General features: G+C 44.0%; 1 protein-coding gene across 1 annotated transcript in view; it reads right to left on the bottom strand.

Annotated features, from left to right (window-relative positions):
* Positions 1-5,485: 5,485 nt before the first annotated feature.
* The window catches only part of SHBG (sex hormone binding globulin), a 98,521-nt gene continuing 86,126 nt past the window's right edge, over positions 5,486-17,880 (bottom strand). The window contains exons 7-8 of the mRNA XM_086946040.1: positions 16,199-16,418; positions 5,486-6,267 (exon numbers count right to left, since the gene is read on the bottom strand). Of these exons, the coding sequence (XP_086802166.1) occupies positions 6,089-6,267; positions 16,199-16,418 (399 nt within the window). The 3' untranslated portion in view covers positions 5,486-6,088. The remainder of the gene's footprint in view (positions 6,268-16,198; positions 16,419-17,880) is intronic.

The following is a 17,880-nucleotide window of genomic DNA, read 5'->3' on the forward strand; positions in this document are numbered from 1 at the left end:
ATTTTTTCGAATCGCACCGTTTGCGATCGCAAAAAGCTTTGATGCATGTGCCTGTTAGTCACCTGTCTTGAAACTCTGGGCCTAAATGGCTGCTCGAAAGCCTAAAGAACATGGCCTCTTGCTGCCCACTCCCCTCCCCCCCACAGAACATAAATGCCCATGGGTTGCCAGTGAAGCCTGATTATGCCTGTGAAACTTCTCTTGTGTGGTTGGAGAGTACAGAAGATCATAGAAACATAGTTATCAGTGGCCACTTGGGAGAAAACCAGTGGCCAGTTAAACATGGCCTTTCTCCCGCCTGCGTCGGTGAAACCTCTCCCCTGTGACAGAAGAGGGCAGCTGGTCCTATGGACAAAGGCAACTGATGCTACTGCAAAAGAATTACAGGAAATAATTGGAACTGGAACCTTGGAGTGATGAGGAACCCTGCTGCAATTGGAACCCATGGATTAGTATGAGATCAACCTTTCCTAACACTTTGGAGACATCAGATATTAAAAGATTGCAGAACTTTAGTAAATATCTCTATTGGACTCTGATAAAGTGCCAACCTTAACTGGAAAATAAGTAACCTTAGTGGCTCCATCTACGTAGTTTTTTGGTGTGATGTTTCAGGTTGCACCCGGATCCCTCAAATACATCCGGACTCATCAAAATATTCTTTGATGCAGGTTCTACTCTTTTCCTGCTGAAGATCTTCAACCTTCAAAAACAATTTCTAACCTACAGATTCATCAAGCATCCATTCTGCGATTCCTTATTAGAGAAAAATAAGGATTCGCTAATAAGGAATAGCAAAAGGCAATGCATGAAGAACTCGCTAAAAAAATAGCGACTTCTTAAAATTCCTTAATTGCAACTCGCAAATTGCGAGTCGCAATTAAGGAATACCTCCCCATTCATTCCTATAGGCCTAGAGGTCCATAGGAATGAATGGGAAGACATTCTCAATTTGCGATTCCCAATTAGGGAATCGCAAATTGAGATTGCAATTTCAAGGGTGCCAGGGTGTCAAAAGGACACCCTGTTGCACCCCTGAAATCTGTATATGGGTATATCTTGCACACACACATGCCCTAAGGGCATGTTTGTGTGTAAAATGGAACTTTGAAAAATGCACTTTAGTGCATTTTTTAAAGTTTTTGCAAATTACCATGAAGTTCAACTTCATGGTAATTTGCTCCCCCTATATTAGCGAAATCGCAAATTTTTTAACTTTAATGCATTGCATTTAAGGAATCTCAATTTGAGATTCCTTAAATGCAATCGCAATTTAAGTAATCGGAATTTTGCGATTTCTTAAATTGTGATTTTTGCATTTGGGATGATGCATCCCAAATGCAAAAATACTGGTCGCAAAGGGGCAGATTCTGAGAATCTGCCCGCTTGAGACCGGTTTTTAGCTTGATGCATCTGGGCCTAAGTCTGAAAGGAAATCTTTGAACCGAGAGGAACCACCATCCTGGAAATGGCTGCAATCTATTGCGAGTCAGACATAAAAGGTGGCTAGTCTGCCGTCTACCTCCACATTGATTTCTTACATTACAATTGTTTTAATAGAAGATTCTGCGGTAGCTGCTTATATCGAAATGCCAGTTTACTCATTTGTTGTAGCACATTTTAATTTAGTGCATATAAATATTTTAATAGAGGTTCTCTGCTATATAGAATCAATTCCATAAAAAAAATGTTATAAGCTGATTTTTGTATGTTACAATTGTTTCCATAGATGATTTTCCAGTAGCTGCTAATATCTGCAAGCCATCTCACTCATTTGTTGTAGCATGTTTTAATTCAGTACATATCTATATCTATATATATTTTTTAATAGAGGTTCTCTGCTATATGGAATCAATCCTATAAAAAAGTTGTTATAAGCTGCATAACAATATTGAGCATAATGTCCCTTTAATAATAAAGCATATATTTATTACAGTAAATATATAGAAATTAGAGCTATAATGACAAATATAATGGCAGCATTGAAGCAATATTTTGGGCGTAAATTACAAGAGGCGATATAAAGGGAACAAAACAGCGCTACAAGTTCATATTTTATATCTGAATTGGAAGGCAGGGATTTCAGAATCCTGAAAGAAACAGGAGGGTACCCTGTACACCGGCATTTTTTAATCTCTTGCTGCCAAATACAACACACTATGTGAGAAATATATGTTGGGTAGTGATTTTCATTTTAAAAATAAATTTATTTTAAATGATCTTGTGATGTATGTTGCATTTTTGATTTGTTGTGTTTTGTTACATTTTGTCAAAACTCTATCTGGCTGACTGTCCATGCCCCTCCTCACCAGTCAGGGCAAGTAATATTTGCATACACCAACTATAGACATCAAGTTACTGCTTTATTTTTATTTTTTTAAAGTATGACTTTATCCAAGCTGAGATTTATCATTAATGGCATGCAATTCAAGGTTAACTTTTTTTTAATTTTTACCCATCTCTGAAACAACTAATACCTGCATGTTTAAAGGATATCTTTTAAGGATAAGGCACAACTTTGTGCAAAACTCATGATTTGATCAGTTATCACTATCTCTGCTGCATATTCAAGCATTCACTATATATTATATAACATCAACTACTCCATGAGGGCAAGCACCAAGATAGATTTTCAGATTATATAATGATTACATACTTACCCTCTATGGATATCTTGATCATTTGCTTTGAGTCAGGCCCACTGGACCAATGGTCAATATTCTTGTGTTATAACATTTTAGGAGAGGTCTTGGAAAAGTCCACTTCAATCTGAAATCATCAATCCCATTAAATGCTCATAGGTTGTTATAAAAGTAACATTTATTGTCAGTGTAGTATTTGTTCTTTTGTTCATTTGTCTCAGAATCCCAAGAATCCAGTACGCAAACAGCCAACGCGGGTTTCGAGGATTGTCCTCTTTCTCTAGACCATGGTATGCTGATGGGTCTTTCTAGTATATTCTGTATGAAAGTCCACTGGAGAAGGACAATTTTACAGCACAAATATAATTCTCACCCATTCAAAGGGTATCAGGAGAGCAGAAACAGAATTCTTTCTTTAGAATGCTCCCGAGTATATGCTTTGGCCTTGAGAAAGAGGACATGCCCTGAAACTCCTGTTGATTGTTTGTGTACGGGTTTCTTGGATAATATTAACATTTTGACACAACATTGGGGTTCTGGTGCAGGAGGAAATATGGTGCCAGGCTAGAGATCACTTTTTAGTCTACCATACGATGCAATTTCCTTGTGTTACACCATGGTGGGCAAGCTTGCGCTGTTGATCTGAAGTCAGCTTAAGACGCAAGAGGTTTGACATTTTTCAGGAGGTACAGGTGGCAATATGCTCTCTTGGTTTTCATGGTTGTATATTCTGTGACGGAGAGATCTGTGTCAAGGGTGAATGTACGTGATTTTCCATTTCATGTCAGCTGGGGGAGGGAGAAGAGAGGGTGATGAGGCCATTGATGCTCATTTTGGATTGCAGGATTATGTTTTAAAATTTGTGGTTGTTTGTTGCTACTAGGAACACGAGGAATTTGTTCTTTGTATGTGTGAGCTCTGGTAGGTGCTGAAAATCTAGTCCTGAATTTGCTCAAGGTGGGTTTTAAGTCACTGATCATCTTTGCATGCAGAGGTTTTGAGGCAGAGTTGAGTGTTATTAGTGTACTGATGGATCTTGATATTGTTATCAGAGAGTATGGGTACACTGGGTGCCATGTCAAGGATGAGGATGCTGGAGGAGAGGCTGGAATCCTGGGGTACCCTGCAAAAGATGGGGAATTTCTGGAACCTTGAGATTCCCATCCAGAGTAGCTGGTGGCGGTGGGTGAGGTTAGGCGAGAACCAATGCAGGACCTTACGAGGAAAACCTGCTTCTCTTTCTATGGCGTTGATCAATGCTTGGTTGTCGAAAGTGTCAAATGCAAATAAGATGGCAGGGGTATTTGCTGTTGCAAAGAACAGTGCTGTTGACAACTTATAATGAAGGCATCATGCATTATGACTCCCCTGTCGACAGGATTCATTTAAACCCTAGTTATTAACTCTAAAGACTTACCAAGTTGCAAAGCATCATCCCTGAGCAAGGGCACAGCAAATACTGAATGTAACTTTTCCTTCTTGCTTTGCTCTCTCTACTTTTGTTTAATCGTCATGTTAACTTCTCTCCAATGGTTGTAGCCACAAAACGCTTTGTCCGCACGGGTGAAGATGGTCAGTCGCTGCCCTTAAGGTTTGCAGTCAGTCCGAAACCTTCTCATTTTTGTTGGGTCTTATCATTCCTATCCTGGTTGTAGAATGCCTCCCTTCCTGATTAATTTAGTAAAGAGTATACTTGCATTAGCTTTGTATTCACATACTGTAGAGTAGTACCTCTTCCTTGTCTGTTTTTTTCTGCACCGCAGCATACCGCTGCTGCTGCAACCAGAACACATAACCCACAATGCACCCTGGCATGCTCAACTACAAAATCAGCTCATTCTCAACTAAAAACATTTAGTGATGATACATTTGTAGAGATTTATTTTAAGTCCAAACATATTTACATGACTAGGTATTCCACAATCATTTTCACTTCTATTAACATTACTGACTTATGAGGAATTTATGTTTTACTGTTACTTTACACGTGACTAAATATATATATTTATATATATATATATATAAAGTCAATTCAAAACTGAGACGGCCAATGAGAGTTCGAGCAAGTTGCTCCTTCCGGGTGAGACCAAGTAGGCTTTGGATAGGGGTGATCAAACTTTGTAATGGCAGAGTGAAGAAAAGATCATGGAATATTACACTACACCTAGCACACTGCAAGTTATTAATATTATTTCAGCATTCCATCCATCACATTTTAATTTCCTGTGGTGAGCCTAGGGTATCCGGGTATGCCTGGACATGTGTTTACCACTTTGGTGTGCTTCAGGGGCTCAAAGTACACCTATGGACACATGAAAATGAGCAGCCCCATCTATTTCAGATTCTTCAGAGGGATTGCGGCCTAGAAATGTGGTCTAGACTGCCTTTTGATCAGTGAAACCTCTCGTAGACGACACCCTAGGAGACGCAGTATGTGTAGAGATAGGTCTCTTATTTTGCTTAGGAGACTCAAGCTGCAACTCACTGCTTGGTTTAAAAAACTACTAAAGACATAGCTCTTTTCAAACTAATATACCATCTCCGGCAATCTCCTCCACTAAGCACCTAGACGCCCCTGGGCATTCGTGCGCTATACAAATCCCAAATCAAATCAAATCAAGTCAAACTCACTGACAATGCTCAAAAGAGCTACAACTGATCTAAAGTTGTTTCTTTTCCACTTCATAGGGAATGAAGTATAACAGTTTGGGTTGGACCTCCCCTTCCATAGAGGCTTACTGAGCACAGAAGGGGTTTGGACAAAGTAATATATATAGTTCAGCAAGTTGGCTGTCAATTGTAAACAGGGTCAGCACTGATTAATGAACAACATTGAGAAGAGGTATCTTTCCAAACAATGCTTTCTTCTTTATTCTTTGTACACATCTGATACGGTATTTAATGTCGCTATTTCAAAGTTACAAGATAGCCAACAAATGTTTTGTCCTGTCTAGATAGGAGGCCTAGGGCTTATCAAGGCCCCAGTCCGAAGGCAGCACGCGCACTGGACCAGTTACTCTACACCACGAATATTCCAGGCGTATCATGGCCCTCCATTTTTAAACGCTGGTTGTGCATTCAGTGACCCAGTACTTCTTTTTTATTAAAACTCACCATGGTCCAACAAACATGGGATTACTTTAAGTTTTGGGCACCGCCTGACATTTGTAGGTTCACGTTCACTGCACCGGGACCTTCTGTCCCCTCCTGATTTCGTTACTTTTTTCAGCCTTAAAAAAAGTCATCTAAGACGAAACACGTGTCAGCTGTTTTCCCATGCAAAGAACTCACAAGCAAACAATACTGGATCAGAACTTCCCTCAATAAAATAAGACCTGCTCCAATAGCAGACCATCAAAAGACTTTTTGCAGTGCTCTGGGTGTTTGTTTACACATGGCTCAGTGTCAAGAGTGATCTTGGGAGACTTGCACAGGTGACATTCCTCTTACACTTTCTTCTCTCCCGAGGAGGTGGAGGGGAGACTCTGTGGGCAGCTGTGGGACCAGATGCTGTCGCTTTTGAAGAGAGCATGGTCCATGTCCAGCGGATGCTCCTGCACCATCACATCCCGCAGGCAGCCTTCAAAGAACACCATCGGCTCAGGGTCATAGTTCTCCAACTCCTCTGCAAGAAAAAGGCCTGGGGTGAGCACTAACGGGCAGGAGGGGGATAAAGGGGGCACAAGGGGTACAAGTGGGCTACAAAGAAATTTCAAATTGAAGAAATGCCTTTGAAAGTAGGGCTTGGAAAAAGACAGGTCCATTTCATGGAGGCAGTAGCATATCATAGCAGTAATAAAGGACCAAGTAATACATCATTTTATCTTCTGTTATTTTAGAACATGGTAACATCACTGCCATTACGAATATGGTATATTTACAGACCTCTGTTCTCTATGGAGCTCACCAGATTATAGTGTTGTCCTGCCAGAAGTTACAGCCTGCTGCTACCTCACTGGTCTCAGTTGTCTGTAGTGTTACAGAACCTAGCACTCCACGGCTGCCCTCTGCACTAACATAGAACTTTTGTCTCTGTAGTGTCACAGCCCGGTACTATCTCACTCTGCTACCTCATCCATAGTGTTATAGAACCTAGCACTCCACCACTGCTCTCTGTAGTGATATAGAACTCTTGCCTCTGTAGTGTTATAGCCCGGAACTGTCTCACTGCTCTACCTCGTCTGCAGTGTATTAGAACCTAGCACTCTGCCACTGCTCTCTGTAGTGATATAGAACTCTTGTCTCTGTAGTGTTATAGCCCGGTACTGTCTCACTCGTCTGCAGTGTTATAGAATCTAGCACTGTTCCGCCGCTCGAAGCAGTGATATAGAACTCTTATCTCTGTAGTGTCACAGCCCAGTACTATCTCACTCTTCTACCTCGTCTGTAGTGTTATAGAACCTAGCACTCTTCCGCCGCTCGATGCAGTGATATAGCACTCTTATCTCTGTACTGTTATAGCCAGATACTGTCTCACTCTTCTACCTCGTCTGCAGTGTTGTAGAACCTAGCATTCCACCACTGCTCTCTGTAGTGATATAGAACTCTTGCCTCTGTAGTGTTATAGCCTGGTACTGTCTCACTCGTCTGCTGTGTTATAGAACCTAGCACTCTTCCGCCGCTCGAAGCAGTGATATAGAACTCTTATCTCTGTAGTGTTATAGCCCGGTACTATCTCACTGCTCTACCTCGTCTGTAGTGTTATAGAACCTAGCACTCTGCCACTGCTCGATTCAGTGTTATACAACCTAGCACTCTTCCGCCGCTCGAAGCAGTGATATAGAACTCTTATCTCTGTAGTGTTATAGCCCGGTACTATCTCACTGCTCTACCTCGTCTGTAGTGTTATAGAACCTAGCACTCTGCTACTGCTCGATTCAGTGATTAGGAACTCTTGTCTCGGTAGTGTTATAGCCCGGTACTGTCTCACTGCTGTACCTCGTCTGCAGTGTTATAGAACCTAGCACTCCACCACTGCTCTCTGTAGTGATATAGAACTCTTGTCTCTGTAGTGTTATAGCCTGGTACTATCTCACTCTTCTACCTCGTCTGTAGTGTTACTCTGCCAATGCTCTCTGTAGTGATATAGAACTCTTGTCTCGGTAGTGTTATAGCCCGGTACTGTCTCACTGCTCTACCTCGTCTGTAGTGTTACTCTGCCACTGCTCTCTGTAGTGATATAGAACTCTTGCCTCTGTAGTGTTATAGCCCGGTACTGTCTCACTGCTCTACCTCGTCTGTAGTGTTACTCTGCCACTGCGCTCTGTAGTGATATAGAACTCTTGTCTCGGTAGTGTTATAGCCCGGTACTGTCTCACTGCTCTACCTCGTCTGTAGTGTTACTCTGCCACTGCTCTCTGTAGTGATATAGAACTCTTGCCTCTGTAGTGTTATAGCCCGGTACTGTCTCACTGCTCTACCTCGTCTGTAGTGTTACTCTGCCACTGCGCTCTGTAGTGATATAGAACTCTTGTCTCTGTAGTGTTATAGCCTGGTACTATCTCACTCTTCTACCTCGTCTGTAGTGTTACTCTGCCAATGCTCTCTGTAGTGATATAGAACTCTTGTCTCGGTAGTGTTATAGCCCGGTACTGTCTCACTGCTCTACCTCGTCTGTAGTGTTACTCTGCCACTGCTCTCTGTAGTGATATAGAACTCTTGCCTCTGTAGTGTTATAGCCCAGTACTGTCTCACTGCTCTACCTCGTCTGTAGTGTTACTCTGCCACTGCTCTCTGTAGTGATATAGAACTCTTGCCTCTGTAGTGTTATAGCCCAGTACTGTCTCACTGCTCTACCTCGTCTGTAGTTTTACTCTGCCACTGCTCTCTGTAATGATATAGTACACTTGTCTCTGTAGTGTTATAGCCCGGTAATGTCTCACTCTACCTATAGATTATCTAGCACTCTACCGCTGCTCTCTGCAGTAATATAGAACTCTTCACTGTCAGGCAGAACTATATTAATACTCTCTGCTGTTTAGTATCATAAGCCGTGGTATTATATCACTGCTCAATTCTGTCCATATTATTCTAGAACCTGGTATTATAGCACTGCTCTCTGCTGTCAGTATTGTTATAAACGCAGGCCCTATAGCCCTGCTTTCTGCTATCAATAATTTTATAGGACCTTGTACTACATCACTATGCTGTGATGTCTGGACTGTATAGGGGCTTGGCACTATATAACTGCTCGTCTCTTTCTGTAGTTTTTTAGCACCTAGTATTATATCATTGCTCTGTATTGTAGGCGCTATTGTAGGCCCGCCGCTGGCCCTGCTGAGTGTCACAACTTTAAATCACCAGGGCTCACTAGGTTTAAATTCCCCATCATGCCCTTTTCTTCACTCACTCTTCACTTCCTCTCTCTGTATCTCCCTCTTGAAGGTTTTTTATCCCTGTTGCCTTCCTTTGTAAATTGTACATTGTCTTTCTCTTCCTCCTCCTTTCTCCCTTTCTGCTTTTCTCTCCTCACCTGCACAAATTAAGCACCATTTATAGGGCCAGCTACCTCGGGGAGCTCTCAGGCCTCCTATCAAATTATAAACTAATTACGATAAATCCAATGGGGCTTATTTTCAAGGCTTTCCCGCGACCGGTATGTCACTTTTCCTAATATTATAAGTGACGCACCGACGGCACAAGTGGCTTGTAAATAAGCCTCAATGTCTTCCCATTCCGGGAGCAACTTTCTGAGAGGCGGTTGCATGTGGGAGTGATAGCCCTGAAGTTGGACCCCCAGACATTCAAGTACCTAGGGATACAGGTCTATCATGGAGAGCAGGGTCTCCTGGTGGGCACCCTCGGTAGAACTCTATGCTCTCTAACCCCTTCGCTGCGGCGGCTATTCCGCCGCAGCGCTAAGGGGGAGGGGGGACGCGTGGCGCGCACATGCTGGTGATGGAACTGCTCTCTCACCAGCCGCGGTTGAGCTGTGCTGATGACGGAGCGGTTCCGTCATGGCCCCGCCCGCTCAATAGAACGCCCAGCGCAGGCGCGGAATCCGCGCCACGCAGGCGCGTCGGGCGGGCCATGATGGAACCGCTCAGTCATCAGCACAGCGCCACCGCGGCTGATGACGGAGCGGTTCTGTCATCAGCACAGAAAAGGTTAGAGACTCAAGTGGCCTTCCGGATAACCCTGCTATTAAGTGCTCTTCGGCGCATGTGTACGTGATATAGTCAGTCCGCTGGTTATTAGTTCGTGTTTGTGCATTATTCAGTTGCTGTGGTGAAATTGCATTATATATTCCTGTTGGTGAATTGATGCTTTATATTGCATTCATTATTTTGGGATTTATGTGAAAGGTTAATAGATTTGTTGAAATCCAAGATCTCAAGATAATATTGTTATTATTGTGGTTGTCTGCTAAGTAGAGGTGTGAGGCGCAGCAATACACCATAGGTTTCTAAGTAATGAAAGGTCTAGTTGTGATATGCACTAATTCAGATTGTTGTTTGTTTATTCTTGGGTGTACAGGAGTAAACACACTGATCAAGGTGGTTTACCTCTGGTCGAGAACCTGCCTCTGAGTGGTCGATAGTACTTTTTACTAGTATAATTACTATTTCCTTTCTCGTAGAGAGTTGGATTTCCTTCCCTATATTTAGTTAAAGCAGACAAAAATTATTGGCCAATTTTAAGCCTATATTTATAATCTCTTTGTTCTTGTTCAGGTTGCACTGCTCCGTTTGTGTCTGAAGTTTAGTTCTCATATTCAGCAGGATGTAGTGAGTTAGCAGGGAAAGTCTTTAGATGAGATCTAAAAGTATGCGAGGTTTTCTAGAGATAGTTTTGATACCAAGCAGTGGAAAATTGAGAATACGTTTATGGTAGCAAAGACAAAGTTTCTTCAAAAGGGTGGCATAAAAGGTTTTAGATGTTGGAATCTGGTTTTGCTGCAGGTGCAAATACAGACATGTAGGGTGATTGTTTATGCAGAAATAATGTTCTATTTGTGCAAGATAGAGAGGAAGAGTTTTTTAAAAAAAATAGTAACATGGTGAAATCAGATATTAATATGCTGAAAATGAGTACACCTCATCCTTATCATGGCAAAATGGGCCAATGGAAGCGAAAGTTCAGACAGAAACCAGAGCGAGTTAAAAATGAGTCGTAAATGAACCCCAAATGCAACAGAGCATGAAACAGGGGGCACAGAATGGGTGGCACAGTCAGTGGTCTCAGCACAACTGGCCTCTGTGCAGAAGATATAGAATCAAAGTCAGTTTCATGGGAATTTGCCTCTAGCTCCAATGATGCAACCAAATATTCACAATAGAATACCTAGTTTTCAACAGAATCTAAAATTTCAACAAAATCCTTGAATGATTAATAACAATTTTCCCCAGATTTCAATGATGTTCAGAGCTCCTATCGCTTGAATCAGCCACAATGACAGTTCATGAGCAGGGAAGATGATTTTATGCTTGGTGCTGTCCTAGAGATAGACCAGTGTCTCTGTGAGATGAATTATTATTATTATTATTATATTATTAATTTGCATTTATAAAGCACATGGCTACCCTGAGGCAACCCAGCGCTAGCGGCAGCTAAGGCTGAAAAGAGAAAGCTTGTAGTTACTAATCTGGAATAGCCATGTTTTAAGACCCTTCCGGAAAGAGAAGTGGGCGGTTTCATGTCGGAGATTGAGAGGAAGGGGATTCCAAATTCCAGCTATGTTATATGAAAAGGAGCGGCCTCCGCTCCGCTGCCTATTGATTTTAGGAATGCCGGCTAAATTTAAATTCTCAGATGGAAGAGCTTTCTTGGGGAGATAGGCGGTGATCAGTGACTGATTGATTCAGGGGCCTCTGCCCCTAAGGGTCTTATAAGCAGTGCATAAGGTGTTAACGGAGAACCCTTTCCTTTTTCGGCAGCCAGTGAAGGGCTTTCAGACTGGGGCTGGCTGACTGTGTGCTGCCGCAACCTGTCAGAAGTCGTGCAGCGCAGTTCTGGACCACCTGGAGCTTCCTTGGGGTGGACTTTGGGGGACCCAGATACAGTGAGTTACAGTAGTCCAGCCGCGAAAGAATCGGGGCCTGGACTATTTTCTTAGCTTCAGTGGGCATAGGGGAAGGACCTTCTGTAGCATTCTAAGGATGACGTGACAGGCCCCCGTCACTGCCACTGCCTGCTGGCCAAGTTTAAGAGAGTCATCCAGCCACACACCGAGGCTCTTGATCTTGAACTTCGGAACTGGGGGGGCTCATAAGCACAGTGGCCAGGACAGTGTGGGGGTTAGCTTGGCAGTGTTGCCCACATACCTGATTTCTGTTTTTTCTCCGTTCAGTTTGAGACAGGAGTGTTGCATCCAGGTGGCGACTTTTCCCAGGCAGAGCTCCAGGTCTGCAGGGTCAGTCCACGGATGATTTAGATATATCACCAGCTGAGTGTCATTTGTGTAGGTGACCACTTTGAACCCATTCGGCTGGATGACTTCAGCCAGTGGCCTCATATATACGTTAAATAACGTAGGACTCAGGGCGGATCCCTGGGGCACTCCATAGTTCAGAGGGAGAGGGGTGGAGGTGGATTCCCCCACGAAGACCTGAAAGGTTCTGCATTAAGAAATGATTGGATACAGGAAATGGCATTTCCTGCTACCCCGACTCTCCTTAGCCATTCAATGAAAACATTGAAGTTGACCGTATCAAAGGCCGCGCTGAGATCTAGGAGGATGATGGTCGCCACTCCTCCCTGATCCACTAACCTCCTAGCTTCCTCAACCACAGCCGTTAGTGCAGATTCCATGCCGTGTTGTGGGCAGAAACCCGTCTGGGATTGATGAAGTAGCTCATGGGTTTCTATGAAGGCTGATAGGGTGGAGTTTATATGTTTTTCTAATGGCCACCCCGGTATTAGTTTTAATTGATACAGATGCCACCCGCTCCGCGGTTTCACCAATGGAAGTTCCTGACTAACCTCTCTCGGTGAAGAAGTCCAATATGTAAGCATCTCAAATGAGCAAATAACTAATAAGGTTCCAGGAAATGTCCCAGAAAAATTGGTTCTCTTAAAAATTACCATGAGTTCATAATTTGTGACACAAAGCCAGCTAATTTGTTGGGCCATGGCTTGCTTTGTAAAATTAACTGTGTGATCTATTGTATGCCGGATTGCGTTAAAATTCATACACAGGATGAGGACTCTGACTTTAAAATAAAACCACAATTGTCTATGATTCATTTTTTTCCATTTCTCACAAAAGAGGATGTATCACCATATTTAAGGCATGCTGTCAAAAGTGGTGTTTGGGATTTTTCAAGAAAAACATTGGATTAATTAAGAGTGAAGAACCAATGAAGAACACACAATGCAGTGTTTCCACATGCTCCTCAGTACAGGCTTACTTGTGAAGCAGAGGAAGGAATGATAGCAGTTATTGACAAATTGACTGAGCAGGCTATTTTAAAAGAAGTGCTAGGAAGCCCATGCAATTCACTGATCAGGAGTTTAATGAAACCAAGTGGAAAATGCAGGATCGTACAAGATCTTCACAAAATTAATAATATTGTAAACCCATGTTGTCCTGTGCAGAATTGTTCACTGTGATAGATTGGTGGCTAGCATTTTTCCCTATTCCTCTTTCAGGAGGACAGTCAGTATCTTTTTAACATTAAGATTGCTAGATAGGGTCCTGCTTTGGTGTAGGATTCCACAAGGGTATTTAGAAAATTGTGATTTTAGCACAGGAACGTTGAGTTGATGCCATTTTTGGGGGGAAAAAACTTTCTTCCAGAGCACTTTTTCCCATTTTTTCGCAAAATTGCTAAATTTATCTATATTTTGCTTATTTTCTCAGTCACCTCCAGGGGAGGTCACAAGTCATGGGTAACGCTTAGAGTTCCCATAATGTTGGGGAAAAAAGGACAAAAATTTGGCATGGAAAAAACTTAGGGAGGCATATGCCAAAAGTACCCCAAACAATTAAAAAACAAAACCCCAGCAGTAGGGTGGTATTCTGATTTTCATTATTGAGAGTCTTTTGGTGTTTAATCTTTGGATCATGACCATTTAAGAATGTAGATAAAGAGTTTAAACCTTCCCGAGTCTGTGGTTATTATATGAGTGCAAATGTTATTTTCCATTACCTGTCTTCAATCTAACTCCCAGATCCAATAGGTTTACAGGTACCAGCGGCAAAAGGATTTGGTAAGTCAATGGTATAAGACTTAGTGAGGTAGAAATAACTGGTAGTAGAGCGAAGGTTACCTGATTAAATAATTATCGTGTTATTATTGATTATGGGCCCAGGTGAGTATGGTAAATTGATAGTCGGGTGACCTGCACGCTCTATCAGTATATTACTGCTCTCTGCTGTTTGTGGCATTATAGAACCTGGTAATATATTACTCTTCTCTGCTGCATGTAGCATTATCGAATCTGGTAGTTTACTACTACTCTCTGCTGTCTGCAGCATTATAGAACCTGGTGGTTCATCACTGCTCTCTGATGTACATCTGGTCTACTGAAGGCCCTGGTGATACATTGCTAATCTCCAACTTCTGGTCTACCGAAGGCCCTGGTGATGTATTGCTATTCTCCAACATCTGGTCTACTGAAGGCCCTGGTGATGTATTGCTATTCTCCAACATCTGGTCTACTGAAGGACCTGTTGCTATATTGCTATTCTCCAACATCTGGTCTACTGAAGGACCTGGTGAATGTGATACATTGCTATTCTCCAATATCTGGTCTACTGAAGGCCCTGGTGATGTATTGCTATTCTCCAACACCTGGTCTACTGAAGGCCCTGGTGATGTATTGCTATTCTCCAACATCTGGTCTACTGAAGGACCTGGTGCTATATTGCTATTCTCCAACATCTGGTCTACTGAAGGACCTGGTGAATGTGATACATTGCTATTCTCCAATATCTGGTCTACTGAAGGCCCTGGTGATGTATTGCTATTCTCCAACACCTGGTCTACTGAAGGCCCTGGTGATGTATTGCTATTCTCCAACATCTGGTCTACTGAAGGCCCTGGTGATGTATTGCTATTCTCCAACATCTAGTCTACTGAAGGCCCTGGTGATGTATTGCTATTCTCCAACATCTGGTCTACTGAAGGCCCTGGTGATACATTGCTATTCTCCAACATCTGATCTACTGAACGCCCTGGTGGTACATTGCTATTCTCCAACATCTGGTCTTCTGAAGGACCTGGTGATATATTGCTATGCTCCAACATCTGGTCTACTGAAGGCCCTGGTGGTACATTGATATTCTCCAACATCTGGTCTAATGAAGGACCTGGTGATACATTGATATTCTCCAACATCTGGTCTACTGAAGGACCTGGTGATATATTGCTATTCTCCAACATCTGGTCTACTGAAGGACCTGGTGATATATTGCTATTGTCTGACGTTTGTGGCATCATAGGATCGGGTTTTACTGCACTATTATTATATTATTATTAGTTATATTTATAAGGCGCGACAGCTACCCAAAAAGGGTTTCCCGGCGCCAGAGCAGACCAAAGAGTGTATAACAGCTTAAATGATTACTGGTTAAAATGCCAAGTCTCAAATAATTTGCGAAATTGGGCATTCACCGTTTCGTTCAGTATAGCTGTGGGAAGGGAATTCCAGAGTGAGGGACCAAGGTATGCAAACGATCTGCCACCCATCCAAGATAATCTGACTCTGGGCGTGTATGGAGTTTTGTAGGACATCGGAATATATTGCGACACTATAATGTCATGTATAGAGTTTTATAGGACCTTGTAAAATAGGGTTTATCTCCAATGTCTGAAGTGCTGCAGGACCTGGTAATATATTGCTATTTTCTAACATCAGGGGTCGTATTACGTATTGCCATTGTTTGCGCCCTGCGCACCTTTGAAAAGGTGGGGCGGGCGCAAACAATGTCAATGCACCCTATTATGGTGTATGCGCTGCCCTGAGGGCAGCCGCAGATTTCTGCTGCCCTGGGGGCAACGCATTCATGTGAAAACACGGAGCAGCTGCTCCATGTTTTCACAGTGCAGCGGCACCCGCCTGCACTTTCAAAGGGGATTAGAGACCCCTTGCAGACAGGTGCAGTCAGTGACTGTACCCGCCTTCAAGGGGATGTCTGGGGGGGGGTCCCAGGGACCCCCTTTATCCCCTCAGAGGGCTGCTTTCAGGGGGTGGACTGACAGTGATCCACCGTTTAAATGGCGCACTGTCAGTGCGCCTCCTGCGGGCTTTTTTGACTCTTCGCCCGCATCTGTAATATGGCGCAGGCGCAGAGTCAGAGGAATTCCCTCATTTGTATAGAACACACCCCTATGCAAATGAAGGAACACCCTCTGTTGATAGCGCTGGCTCCTTAAGTGCACCAGCTCAATCAGTGTTATAGAAGGGGACCCACAAGCTTCGGCGGCCCCTTCTGTAATACTAAAGTGTCCCGGGGGTGTGCAAAGAGGGCGCTAACGCCTGTTGCACCACCGGGGCACCTTATGTAATGAGGCCTCTGATGTCTTCTACTGTAGGGTCTCTTTGGTCCATCACAGTAGCCTTCATTGGAGATTCCTTTAAGCCTAACCTTCCTGGTGTCGATGTAAACTTACTTGGCAATCCCCCGAAGATGAGCCGACCTTCAGGGTTATTCCAGGCTTCCATGAGGTCTTGGTAGTCGTGGTCTGAGATGTCCGCGTTGTCAATGAGGAGGTCCCCCATTCCTAAGGTGATGCGCGTCTTTGTGATTACTAAGACCAATCGGTATTCTTCACACGGCATTCTCATGTTGCTAACAGTTTCCGTCGAACTCCCCAGCTGCAGGGTGTATTCCTGGAAGAGAGGGAGAGCTTTATAATTAGTAGAGGAACTTCAGGGCATATTAGCAAGAACCTCGTTAAAATTATCGCCATTAAACTGCTGCTAAAATGGCGATAATGGGCTTGCTAATATGCGTTATAGAATTCCAATAGAAGCCCAGGTTGCTCTCCGACACTCACACACTGGTCTCTGGTGCTGTCACACACTGGTCCCTAGTGCTCTTGTACACTGGACCCTAGTGCCATAGTACACTGGTCACTAGTGATCTCACACACTGGTCCCTAGTGCTCTAGTACATGGGTCCCTGGTGCTCTAGTACACTGCTCTCTGGTGCTCTCACAAACTGGTCTCTGGTGCTGTCACACACTGGTCTCCGGTGCTCTAGTACAGTGGTCCCTGGTGCTCTAATACACTGGTCCCTGGTGCTCTAGTACACTGGTCCCTGGTGCTCTGGTACACTAGTCCCTGGTGCCCTCACACACTGGTCCCTGGTGTGCTCACACACCTGTCTCTGGTGCTGTCACACACTGGTCCCAAGTGCTCTTGTACACTGGTCTCTGGTGCTCTCACACACTGGTCCCTGGTGCTCTTGTAGACTGGACCCTGGTGCTCTAGTACACTGGTCTCTGGTGCTGTCACACACTGGTCCCTAGTGCTCTTGTACACTGGACCCTGGTGCCATAGTACACTGGTCAATAGTGCTCTCACACACTGCTCCCTAGTGCTCTAGTACACTGTTCTCTGGTGCTCTGACACAGTGGTCTCTGGTGCCCTCAGACACTGGTCCCTAGTGCTCTTGTACACTGGTTCCTGGTGCTCCAGTACACTGGTTTCTGGTGCTCTAGTACACTGGTACCTGGTGCTCTAGTACACTGATCCCTGGTGCTCTAGTACACTGGTACCTGGTGCTCTAGTACACTGATCCCTGGTGCTCTAGTACACTGATCCCTGGTGCTCTCATACACCAGTCTCTGGTGCTGTCACACACCGGTCTCTGGTGCTGTCACACACTGATCCCTGGTGCGCTCACACACCTGTCTCTGGTGCTGTCACACACCGGTCCCTGGTGTGCTCACACACTGGTCTCTGGTGCTGTCACACACCGGTCCCTGTTGCGCTCACATACCGGTCTCTGGTGCTGTCACACACTGGTCCCTGGTGCACTCACATACCGGTCTCTGGTGCTGTCACACACTGATCCCTGGTGTGCTCACACACCGGTCTCTGGTGCTGTCACACATTGATCCCTGGTGCGCTCACACACTGGTCCCTGGTGCTCTAGTACACTGGTCTCTGGTGCGCTCGTACACCGGTCCCTAATGCTTTCACACATGACCCTTGGTCATCTTGTACATTATTATTGGATGCTGTATGTTATGACCCCAGAAGGTCAAGTACACTGGTCACTGGTGCCCTTGCACCCTACATTGGTCACTGGTGTCCTTGCACCCTACATTGGTCACCAGTTCCCTTG

Source organism: Lissotriton vulgaris, chromosome 12 (assembly GCF_964263255.1).
Source record: "Lissotriton vulgaris chromosome 12, aLisVul1.2, whole genome shotgun sequence".
NCBI lineage: Eukaryota > Metazoa > Chordata > Amphibia > Caudata > Salamandridae > Lissotriton > Lissotriton vulgaris.